Source organism: Pseudophryne corroboree (genome assembly GCF_028390025.1).
Source record: "Pseudophryne corroboree isolate aPseCor3 chromosome 3 unlocalized genomic scaffold, aPseCor3.hap2 SUPER_3_unloc_1, whole genome shotgun sequence".
Taxonomy (NCBI): Eukaryota; Metazoa; Chordata; class Amphibia; order Anura; family Myobatrachidae; genus Pseudophryne; species Pseudophryne corroboree.
The window spans coordinates 3,674,108-3,686,706 of record NW_026967493.1 but is presented as its reverse complement, the minus strand read 5'-3'; the positions used below and the strand labels follow the sequence as shown (position 1 = coordinate 3,686,706).

General features: G+C 49.8%; 1 protein-coding gene across 1 annotated transcript in view; it reads left to right on the top strand.

Annotated features, from left to right (window-relative positions):
* The window catches only part of LOC134983130 (ribosomal biogenesis protein LAS1L-like), a 35,911-nt gene that overhangs the window by 20,881 nt on the left and 2,431 nt on the right, over nt 1-12,599 (top strand). The window contains exons 5-6 of the mRNA XM_063948864.1: nt 8,679-8,776; nt 8,942-9,041. Coding sequence (XP_063804934.1) covers nt 8,679-8,776; nt 8,942-9,041 — 198 coding nt within the window. The remainder of the gene's footprint in view (nt 1-8,678; nt 8,777-8,941; nt 9,042-12,599) is intronic.

Below are 12,599 nucleotides of genomic sequence, written 5' to 3'. Positions count from 1 at the left end.
CTTCTGCATATCCTGCCTTAGCAGAGAAACATCCATTTGTACTTGCCCAATCCGGTCCGTGACCCTCTGCTCGGAGGCAGAAATTGCCTGCAATATTTGCTGGGTAGAATGCACCTGTTCATCATGGTCGGAGGTATCCACCTCGGCCGCCGGCGAGGGCGGGCCGGCCTCACCCCGCTTTGCCGAAGTGGATGCTTGCTGTGGTCTGGCAAATTTCTCCAGTTTCGCAGCAGCGTTAGCTGCACTCTGTCCTCCCCTCACCATGGTATCCCTGGACTGGAATGCAGATCCGCAGGAGTATTACAGCAGGTTCCGCACAAGGGTCAGGGCCACCCGGGCCGGGCAGAGATGGCACCCCAATAAACGGAGCAAGTATGTGGGCACACTGCAGATAATCAGGAAGCAGGTGTATGTTGTAGAAATTGCAGTAGAGTGAAAGCTGAGTCAGGGGCACCCAAGCTGTCACCGCAGGATAACAGGCAGCTAATGTAGGGCAACTGGCTCCAGTGAAATATATACAGTCCATCCAAAAAAAAAAAAAATTTTGTAAAGGGCACTGGCCTTGCGAGGCCCCGTGGACAGGTATTAAGCCCAGGAGGGAAACAGGATGGCAACCACAGTCACCGCACAGCACCGCAGGGAGAGAAGGAGCAGCAGGACTGAAAATAGCGGCTTTTCGCTGGCTTTTTCGCCCGTACTCTGTCTCCAGCGTCACCGCAGTGGGGCCCCAGGCATGCACCCCCACTGGACCCAGCAGACGGCAGGGCCCTCTTCCCCGTAGTCCCCCAGCCGGAGGACCAGCGCACAGACACCGCCGGGTGCGCGGACACGCGCCGCTCCCGGAGCTCGGCCGGCGGAGAGGTAGGGAGCCGGAGACCACGCTGGAAGGTCCACAACAGCACAACCGCGCCGCACACCAGATCAGCAAGGGCAGCAGCAGAGGCAGCACACACTCAGGGGCCAGCTGGCAGGGAGCAGGATCCACAGGCTGGGGTAAAACGGATGGGTTTACAGGATTTTAGTGGAGAGCTAAGGCTGCACACAGCTACTCCATGCCGATCCAAGCCACGCCCCAGGGTCATCTAAGTTTAAACAGTTCACACGGGCTGAATGATCTCTTCAGCCGTTCTGAAAACTTCAGTGTCTATGGCGCGCGCTACGGGACCGTTCATACCAAGTCCTGTAGCGGCGCTGGATCCTGTCCTGTACGCGGCTCTCTGCACTCTACGGACCGCTTCTCCCTAAGACCCGCAGTGGCGCAGGGTCCTTGACTGCTCTATGCGGCTCTCTGCACGCTACGGGACCGCTTACCAAGTCCCGTAGCGGCGCTTCCGTCTCCTCCTGGTGACGCACGCTACGGGACAGTTTCACTCAGTCCCGCAGCGGCGCCACTGTCTGCCTGTGATGGACGCTAGGGGACCATTCTCACTCAGTCCCGTAGCGGCGCCTCCTTTGCCTTGCCGCTGAAAAGATCCAGCACTGTGACCGCTGCCCAGTGGGGAGCTAATTACCAAAATTGATATCCTTGGGTAGGATTCAAAACCAGGTCTCAGTGCTTAGTAGCACTGGCTATTAGTGTACTGAGCCACAGTGGCTACATTTCTCTAACGTCCTAAGTGGATGCTGGGGACTCCGTCAGGACCATGGGGTTTAGCGGCTCCGCAGGAGACAGGGCACAATAATAAAAGCTTTAGGATCAGGTGGTGTGCACTGGCTCCTCCCCCTATGACCCTCCTCCAAGCCTCAGTTAGATTTTTGTGCCCGGCCGAGAAGGGTGCAATCTAGGTGGCTCTCCTGAGCTGCTTAGAATAAAAGTTTAAGTTAGGTTTTTTATTTTCAGTGAGTCCTGCTGGCAACAGGCTCACTGCTACGAGGGACTTAGGGGAGAGAAGTAAACTCACCTGCGTGCAGGATGGATTTGCTTCTTAGGCTACTGGACACCATTAGCTCCAGAGGGAGTCGGAACACAGGTCTCACCCTGGGGTTCGTCCCGGAGCCGTGCCGCCGACCCCCCTTGCAGATGCCGAAGTTGAAGAGGTCCAGAGGTCCAGAAACAGGCGGCAGAAGACTTTCAGTCTTCATAAGGTAGCGCACAGCACTGCAGCTGTGCGCCATTGTTGTCAGCACACTTCATACCAGCGGTCACTGAGGGTGCAGGGCGCTGGGGGGGGCGCCCTGGGCAGCAATGTATTATACCTTTTTTATGGCTAAAATACATCACATATAGCCCTTGAGGCTATATGGATGTATTTAACCCCTGCCATATCTCACAAACTCCGGGAGAAGAGCCCGCCGTTTTAGGGGGCGGGGCCTATTCTCCTCAGCACACGGCGCCATTTTCCTGCTCAGCTCTGCTGTGAGGAAGGCTCCCAGGCTCTCCCCTGCACTGCACTACAGAAACAGGGTTAAAATAGAGAGGGGGGGGGCACTTATTTGGCGATATGATTACATATGTGAAAATGCTATAAGGGAAAACACTTGTATAAGGGGTTGTCCCTGTATAATTATAGCGTTTTTGGTGTGTGCTGGCAAACTCTCCCTCTGTCTCCCCAAAGGGCTAGTGGGGTCCTGTCCTCTATCAGAGCATTCCCTGTGTGTGTGCTGTGTGTCGGTACGTGTGTGTCGACATGTAGGAGGACGATGTTGGTGAGGAGGCGGAGCAAATTGCCTGTATTGGTGATGTCACTCTCTAGGGAGTCGACACCAGAATGGATGGCTTATTTAGGAATTACGTGATAATGTCAACACGATGCAAGGTCGGTTGACGACATGAGACGGCCGGCAAACAAATTAGTACCTGTCCAGGCGTCTCAGACACCGTCAGGGGCTTGTAAAAACGCCCATTTACCTCAGTTGGTCGACACAGACACAGACACTGACTTCAGTGTCGACGGTGAAGAAACAAACGTATTTTCCTTTAGGGCCACACGTTACATGTTAAGGGCAATGAAGGAGGTGTTACATATTTCTGATACTACAAGTACCACAAATAAGGGTATTATGTAGGGTGGGAATAATCTACTTGTAGTTTTTCCTGAATCAGATAAATTAAAGTGTGTGATGATACGTGGGTTTCCTCCGATAGAAAATTATTGGAGGTATACCCTTTCCCGCCAGAAGTGAGGGCGAGTTGGGAAACACACCTTAGGGTGGATAAGGCGCTCACACGCTTATAAAAACAAGTGGCGTTACAGTCTCCAGATACGGCCGCCCTCAAAGAGCCAGCTGATAGGAAGCTGAAAAATATCCTAAAAAGTATATACACACATACTGGTGTTATACTACGACCAGCAATCGCCTCAGCCTGGATGTGCAGCGCTGGGGGGGCTTGGTCGGATTTCCTGACTGAAAATATTGATACCCTTGACAGGAACAATATTTTATTGACTATAGAGCATTTTAAGGATGCATTTCTATATATGCGAGATGCGCAGAGGGATATTTGCATTCTGGCATCAAGAGTAGATGTGATGTCCATATCTGCCAGACGATGTTTATAGACACGACAGTGGTCAGGTGATGCAGATTCCAGACGGCACATGGAAGTATTGCCGTATAAAGGGGCGGTCCATCGGACCTGGTGGCCATGGCAACAGCTGGAAAATCCACTTTTGTTACCCCAAGTCACATCTCAGCAGAAAAGGACACAGTCTTTTCAGTCTCAGTCCTTTCGTACCCATAAAGGCAGGCGGGCAAAAGGCCAGTCATATCTGCCCAGGGTTAGAGGAAAGGGAAGAAGACTGCAGCAGGCAGCCCATTCCCAGGAACAGAAGTCCTCCACAGCTTCTGCCAAGTCCGCAGCATGACGCTGGGGCCATACAAGCGGACTCAGGTGCGGTGGGGGGGTCATCTCAAGAGTTTCAGCACGCAGTGGGCTCACTCGCAAGTGGACTCCTGGATCCTACACGTAGTATCCCAGGTGTACATTGGAAATTCGAGACGTCTTCCCCTCACAAGTTCCTGAAGTCTGCTTTACCAACGTCTCCCTCCGACAGGGAGGCAGTATTGGGAAAAAATTCACAGGCTGTATTCCCAGCAGGTGATAATCAAAATACCCCTCCTACAACAAGGGAAGGGGTATTATTCCACACTATATTGTGGTACTGAAGCCAAACGGCTCGGTGAGATCTAAAAGATTTGAACAATTACATACAAGGGTTCAAATCAAGATGGAGTCACTCAGAGCAGAGATAGCGAACCAGGACGATATGGTGTCACTGGATATCAGGGACGCTTACCTACATGTCCAAATTTTGCCCTTCTCACCAAGGGTATCTCAGGTTCGTGGTACAGAACTGTCACTATCAGTTCAGACGCTGCCGTTTGGATTGTCCACGGCACCCCGGGTCTTTACCATGGTAATGGCCGAAATGATGATTCTTCCTAAAAGAAATATGGACGCTTTCCTGATAAGGGCAAGGTCCAGAGAACAGTTGGCGGTCGGAGTAGCACTATCTCAAGTAGTTCTACGACAGCACGAGTGGATTCTAAATATTCCAAAAATCGCAGCTTTTTCCGACGACACGTCTAATGTTCCTAGGAATGATTCTGGACACAGTCCAGAAAAGGATGTTTTCTCCCGGAGAAGAAGGCCAGGGAGTTATCCGAGCTAGTCAGGAACCTCCTAAAACCAGGAAAAGTATCAGTGCATCATTGCACAAGGGTCCTGTGAAAAATGGTGGTTTCTTACAAAGCGATCCCATTCGGTAGATTTCACGCAAGAACCTTTCAGTGGAATCTGCTGGGAAAATGGTCCGGATCGCATCTTCAGATGCATCAGCGGATAACCCTGTCTCCAAGGACAAGGGTGTTTTCTTCTGCGGTGGCTGCAGAGTGCTCATCTATGAAAGGGCCGCAGATTCGACATTCAGGACTGGGTCCTGGTGACCACGGATGCCAGCCTGAGTGGCTGGGGAGCAGTCACACAAGGAAAAAATTTCCAGGGAGTGTGATCAAGTCTGGAGACTTCTCTCCACATAAATATACTGGAGCTAAGGGCAATTTACAAGGCTCTAAGCTTAGCAAGACCTCTGCTTCAAGGTCAGCCGGTATTGATCCAGTGGGACAACATCACGGCAGTCGCCCACGTAAACAGACAGGGCGGCACATGAAGCAGGAGGGAAATGGCAGAAACTGCAAGGATTCTTCGCTGGGCGAAAAATCATGTGATAACACTCTCAGCAGTGTTAATTCCGGGAGTGGAAAACTGGGAAGCAGACTTCCTCAGCAGGCATAACCTCCACCCGGGAGAGTGGGGACTTCAGCGGGAAGTCTTCCACATGATTGTAAACCGTTGGGAAAAACCAAAGGTGGACATGTTGGCGTCCCGCCTGAACAAAAAACTAGACAAATATTGCGCCAGGTCAAGGGACCCTCAGGCAATAGCGGTGGACGCTCTGGTAACGCTGTGGGTGTACCAGTCAGGGTATGTGTTCCCTCCTATGCATCTCATACCAAAAGTACTGAGAATCATAAGAAGGAGATGAGTAAGAACGATACTCGTGGTTCCGGATGGGTCAAGAAGGACTTGGTACCCGGAACTTCAAGAGATGCTCACGGAAGAACCGTGGCCTCTACCTTTAAGAAAGGACCTGCTCCAGCAGGGGCCTTGTCTGTTCCAAGACTTACCGCGGCTGCGTTTGACGGCATGGCAGTTGAACGCCGGATCCTGAAAGGGCATTCCAGATGAAGTCATCCCTACCCTGGTCGAAGCCAGGAAGGATGTAACCGCAAAACATTTTCACCGCATTTGGCGAAAATATGTTGCGTGGTGTGAGGCCAAGAAGGTCCCTACAGAGGAATTCCAACTGGGTCGTTCCTACATTTCCTGAAAACAGGACTGTCTATGGGCCTAAAATTAGGGTCCATTAAGGTTCAAATTTCGACCCTGTCGAATTTCTTCCAGAAAGAACTGGCTTCAGTGCCTGAAGTTCAGACGTTTGTAAAAGGGGTACTGCATATACAGCCTCCTTTTGTGCCCCCAGTGGCACCTTGGGATCTCAATGTTGTTTTGAGTTTCCTAAAGTCACATTGGTTTGATCCACTCACCACTGTGGAATTAAAATATTTCACATGGAAGGTGAAGATTCTATTAGCCCTGGCTTCAGCCAGGCGTGTGTCAGAATGGGCGGCTTTATCATATAAAAGCCCTTACTTAATTTTTCATTCTGACAGGGCAGAATTGAGGACTCGTCCTCAATTTCTCCTTAAGGTGTTTTCTGTTTTTTCACATGAACCAACCTATTGTGGTACCTGCGGCTACTAGGGACTTGGAGGACTCCAAGTTACTTGACGTTGTCAGGGCCCTGAAAATATATGTTTCCAGGACGACTGGAGTCAGAAAATCTGACTCGCTGTTTAGCCTGTATGCACCCAACAAGATGGGTGTTCCTGCTTCTAAGCAGACGATTGCTCGCTGGATTTGTAGTACAATTCAGCTTGCACATTCTGTGGCAGGCTTGCCACAGCCAAAATCAGTAAAAGCCCATTCCACAAGGAAGGGGCTCATCTTGGGCGGCTGCCCGAGGGGTCTCGGCTTTACAACTTTGCCGAGCTGCTACTTGGTCAGGGGCACACCCTGACTGAGGAGGACCTGGAGTTCTCTCATTCGGTGCTGCAGAGTCATCCGCACTCTCCCGCCCGTTTGGGAGCTTTGGTATAATCCCCATGGTCCTGACGGAGTCCCCAGCATCCACTTAGGACGTTAGAGAAAATAAGAATTTACTTACCGATAATTCTATTTCTCGTAGTCCGTAGTGGATGCTGGGCGCCCATCCCAAGTGCGGATTGTCTGCAATACTTGTACATAGTTATTGTTACAAAAATCGGGTTATTCTTGTTGTGAGCTATCTTTTCAGAGGCTCCTTCGTTGTTATCATACTGTTAACTGGGTTCAGATCACAGGTTGTACGGTGTGATTGGTGTGGCTGGTATGAGTCTTACCCGGGATTCAATATCCTTCCTTATTATGCACGCTCGTCCGGGCACAGTATCCTAACTGAGGCTTGGAGGAGGGTCATAGGGGGAGGAGCCAGTGCACACCACCTGATCCTAAAGCTTTTATTATTGTGCCCTGTCTCCTGCGGAGCCGCTAAACCCCATGGTCCTGACGGAGTCCCCAGCATCCACTACGGACTACGAGAAATAGAATTATCAGTAAGTAAATTCTTATTATCGCTGTAATAGCTGTTATAAGGAAAATAAAATAAATATACTACCTAACCTGCTGCGGGGGCCATTTTAAAAACGATCTGTACTTACAGTCGGCGTCTGTATAGAGATGCAGACTCCTTCATCCGGAATCATTGTCTCCACTTCTGAACTTTGTCCCCCTTTTATTAGGGGGACGTAGTCTTTTTATCTGGTAAAGCCTGCACCCCCCTTTCATTTAGGTGGGATCGGGCATTTACCATCATTTATTTTAAAAACCTGCACCCTCCCTTTTAGTTAGGAGGGATTGGGTCAGTATAAAAAAGAAAGAAGAAAATAAATTATTAATCAAATGAATCTTCAAGGAGCAGCAGCTCCCTTCTGTACTTGCACCTCCTCGGCACAATTTTCCAAACTGAGGGAAGAGGGCTGTGAAGGGGGAGGAACCGGCTGTGCAGTCAATGCTAATTTTAGATTGTGCCACACCTCCGGTTGCAAGCTTCACACCCCTACTGTATAATGGAACTCCAGTGTCCCCTAGTGGATGAAAGAGAAAGTCCAGACCTACTCTGAAACTGCACAAAATGTTTTTGCAGAGCTCGGCTGCACGGGCGTTCGCACACTTGCAAAGTGAAAATACACTCCCCCGTGGGTCGGGACTATGCGTTTGCACGGCTGCTAAAAGTAGCGAGCGATCAACCCGGAATGACCCCCTAAGTGCAGAGTCACACATTCTCTTTGTTCTGTCACTACAGTAATACAATGTAATGTCCGCGTCTCACTAATAGATAACACACATCTGTTACATAAGATATTTAGTAGCAGTGATTTGGGGAGGGCAGAGTGAGGTAAATGTAACAGGGCAGCCGGGGAACATGGATAGAATAGTCCCTGTTACATAACATGATCCGAGTCCAGCAGCCGTCCTGACATGTATGTAATCAGTGCGTGGTGCTGACGTGTGCAGTGTTGGGGAACCCTGATCCTCCGGCTCTGTTACTTGTCTGCAGTTACTGCGGGATGTAGTCGGGATCCAGCGCTCGAAATCCCGACGGTCATAATACCGACGCCGGAATCCCGACCACAAGAATGCCGGCAGCGACGCCACAGCTATTCCCACTCCTGGGTGTCCACGACACCCATGACTGGGAATAGAACCTGTGGCGAGCGCAGGGAGCTCACCAGGGGCTTTGTTGTGCTCCCCCCCTACCTTGTCGGCATTCTGGCGGTCAGGATCCCGGCGTCTGTATTCTGACCGTCGGGATCCCGTACCCAACACATTACTGCACCATGGACTTTATCTCACAGGTGATCCCGTTCCTGCCCATTAGGGGCACGTGCTGGAGTTTCCAGTGTTCTGGGATAGTTCTGTTATGGTTCTATGATGTGGAATCACCGGCCCCTCACATCACTGGGTAAGAGGAGACTGTCATGTAGTGTAATGGAGAGAGAAGCTATGGGGCCACCTAGATACACATCATCTGATAATCACATATATACAATGTACTCAGTCACTGTGTCTCCTACAGATGGGGCCAGTAACAGGAATACCGCAGAGAGATGTCCCCGTCCTCTATATTCCCAGGATCATACAGAGGAGAATCACAGTGTCTCACAGGAGGGTCAGGTAGGTGGAAATGGGGGTCTCTCCAAATAAAAAAAATAGTTTGATCTGTTAGGAACTGCGAGAGTCTTATACACTGATTTATTTTATTTTTATTTTTAAAATTTTTTTGCTTAATCTAAACAAATCTGTCATTTTTGAAGTGTTATTGGTTTGTGTATTATTTAGGATGAAATCTGTACGAATATTAAAGTTGAAGATATTAAAGAGGAAGAAGAGATGTATGTGAGGGGTGACCAGCTGTGTAAAGAGGAGGAAATCCCTACAGGTATCACAGTTGAGGCACTTATTCTCCTTGTTCATTCATAACAGCAATCTCTTATCCTACACCCTTCTCTATCAGTACGGACTAGTGAGGATAAAGTATCTCCCCAGTGGAGGAATCATGAGCCATCAGCCCCTATTATACTCCTGTTCCCCTTCCCCCCTTCACATCATGTCACTGTGTGTTACCAGCCCAGAGATCTGACCAGTCTCATCCCCACACTCTCTGGTGTATCTCATACATCAGGAGCCATCGGTCCCTATTATACTCCTGCTCTCCCCCCTTCACATCATGTCACTGTGTGTTACCAGCCCAGAGTTCTGACCAGTCTCCTCCCCACACTCTCTGGTGTATCTCATACATCAGGAGCCATCAGCCCCTATTATACTCCTGCTCTCCCCCTCACATCATGTCACTGTGTGTTACCAGCCCAGATATCTGACCAGTCTCCTCCCCACACTCTCTGGTGTATCTCATACATCAGGAGCCATCAGCACCTATTATACTCCTGCTCTCCTTCTCACATCATGTCACTGTGTATTACCAGCCCAGAGATATGACCAATCTCCTCCCCACACTCTCTGGTGTATCTCATACATCAGGAGCCATCAGCCCCTATTATACTCCTGCTCTCCCCTCACATCATGTCACTGTGTGTTACCAGCCCAGAGATATGACCAGTCTTCTAGTCATACTCTCTCTAGTGTATCACGTATATCAGGAGCCTTTAACTCATATTTCTCATACGTCCTAGAGGATGCTGGGGACGCTTCAAGAACCATGGGGTATAGACGGGATCCGCAGGAGACATGGGCACTTTAAGACTTTTAAGGGGTGTGACCTGGCTCCTCCCTCTATGCCCCTCCTCCAGACTCCAGTTTTAGAATTGTGCCCAGGCAGGCTGGATGCACACTGAGGAGCTCTACTGAGTTTCTCTGAAAATACTTTGTTAGGTTTTTTATTTTCAGGGAGACTACTGGCAACAGTCTCCCTGCATCGTGGGACTTAGGGGAGAGAAGTCAGGCCTACTTCTAGTGAGTTTAAAGGCTCTGCTTCTTGGCTACAGGACACCATTAGCTCCTGAGGGTTTGGAACACTAGGTACGCCTAGAGGTTCACTCCCAGAGCCCGCCATCACCCCCCTTGCGGAGCCAGAAGTCAAAAGACAGGTGAGTAGAAGAAGAAAGAAGACTTCAGTGACGGCTTCTGAGGTACCGCACAGCGATCGCGCTGCTGCCATGCTCCCACACACAGCGGCATTGCAGGGGGGCGCCCTGGGCAGCATAAAACTCCCCATTAAGGCTGGCAAAGTGGATTTTAAGTGCCTAGGCACAAAATCCTAACCCCCGCCAGTGTGATTTATATTTAAAAATAGCGGGGCTGAAGCGTGTCATTGGGGAGGCGGGGCTTAGCCCTCACAGCTCTCATCAGCGCCATCTTCTCTTCTCTGAGCTGCAGAGACGCTGGTCCTTCCTCAACACTGCTGTACAGGTGACGGTGCAAAATGGGGGGGGGGGGGGGGCACAGTTAATTTGGTGCAAGTACAAGTATTATAAAAGCGCTGCAGGGTCTGAGGCTTTATATTAACGTTTCAGAACCGGGATTGGGCGCTGTGGTGTGAGCTGGCAAACTCCCTCTGTGTTTCTCTGACAGGCTTTACTGTGGGTCTGTCCCCCTTTGGCCCAGTGTGTCTGTGGGTGTCGGTAAGCGTGTGTCGGCATGTCTGAGGCGGACTGCTCTTCCCAGGAGGAGACTGTGTTAGGGGCATAAATGGCTGTGGGAGTGACCCTGTCGGCACCGCCGACTCCTGATTGGGTAAATGTGTTGAATGCCTTGAATGCTAATGTGGCTCTTATTAATAAGAGATTAGATAGATCTGATTCTCAGAACCAGGCATGGCAGAAATCTGTGGAGGATGTGTTATCACAGGTTCAGACCCCGTCGGGGTCACAAAAACGTTCCTTTGCTCAGTTGGCAGACACAGATACCGACACGGACACTGACTCCAGTGTCGACTATAGTGATGCCAGATTAGACCCAAAATTGGCAAAGAGCATTCAGTACATGATTGTGGCAATAAAAGACGTGTTACATATCACTGAAGACCCTGCGGTTCCTGATACTATGGTCTGTATGTATAAGGGAAAGAAACCTGAGGTAACGTTTACTCCCTCTCATGAACTGAATACTCTGTTTGAAAAAATGTGGGAAAATCCTAACAAAAAGTTTCGGATTCCCAAAAGGATTCAGGTGGCGTATCCGTTCCCCTCTGGGGATAAAGAAAAGTGGGAGTCATCCCCCTTTGTGGACAAGGCTCTATCACAGTTGTCTAAAAAGGTGGCTTTACCGTCTCCTGACATGGCAGCCCTTAAGGATCCTGCGGATCGTAGACAGGAAAATACTTTAAAATCCATTTAAGTCACCACGGGTACACTGCTCAGACCAACCATCGCATCTGCGTGGGTGAGTAGTGCTATCAAAAAGTGGGCAGATAACTTGTCATCTGATATAGATACCCTAGATAGGTATAGTGTCCTGTAAAACTCTGGGTTATATCAAGGACGCTGCAGCCTACCTAAAGGAGGCCGCGAGAGATATTGGCATTTTGGGATCAAAAGCCAATGCCATGGCGGTTTCAGCTAGGAGGGCATTGTGGATTCATCAATGGAATGCTGATGCTGAGTCTTAAGAAAGCTATGTAGTCTCTCCCATATAAAGGTAGTGTCTTGTTTGGTGAGGGTCTCATTGATTTGGTTTCTACGGCTACCGCGGATAAGTCGTCATTTTTGCCTTATGTTTCTCCACAACAAAAGAAAGCACACCAATTTCAGATGCAGTCCTTTTGGCGAAATAAGTACAAAAAAGGCCGAGGTTATTCCTTCCTTGTTAATAGGGGAAGAGGAAAAGGTAAAAGATCTCCGGCTGTGGCAAGTTCCCAGGAGCAGAAGTCCTCCCCGGCTTCTGCCAAATCCACCGCATGACGCAGGGGCTCCTCTGCGGGAGTCCGCACCGGCGGGGGCACGTCTCCGGCTCTTCAGTAAATTCTGGGCTTGTTCGGCCCTGGACCCATGGGTTTTAGAAATAGTGTCCATGGGGTACAAACTGGAGTTTCAAGACGTTCCCCCTCACCGATTTTTCAAATCTGCCTTAACAGCTTCTCTTCCGGACAGGAAGGTTGTTTGCGATGCAATACAAAAGTTGTGTCTAAATCAAGTCATTATCAGGGTTCCCCCGTCTCAACAGGGAGAAGGCTTTTATTCAAACCTGTTTGTGGTCCCGAAGCCGGACGGTTCGGTCAGACCGATTCTGAATTTGAAATCCCTCAATCTTTACCTAAGAAAATTAAAATTCAATGGAATCTCTCCGAGCTGTGACCTCCAGTCTGGAGGAAGGGGATTTCATGGTGACGGTCGACATAAAGGATGCCTACTTACACGTCCCCATATTTCTCTTTCATCCACTAGGGGACACTGGAGTCCTATACAGTAGGGGTGTGAAGCCTTGAACCGGAGGTGTGGCACAATCTAACATTAGGATTGTCTGCACAGCCGGCTCCTCCCCC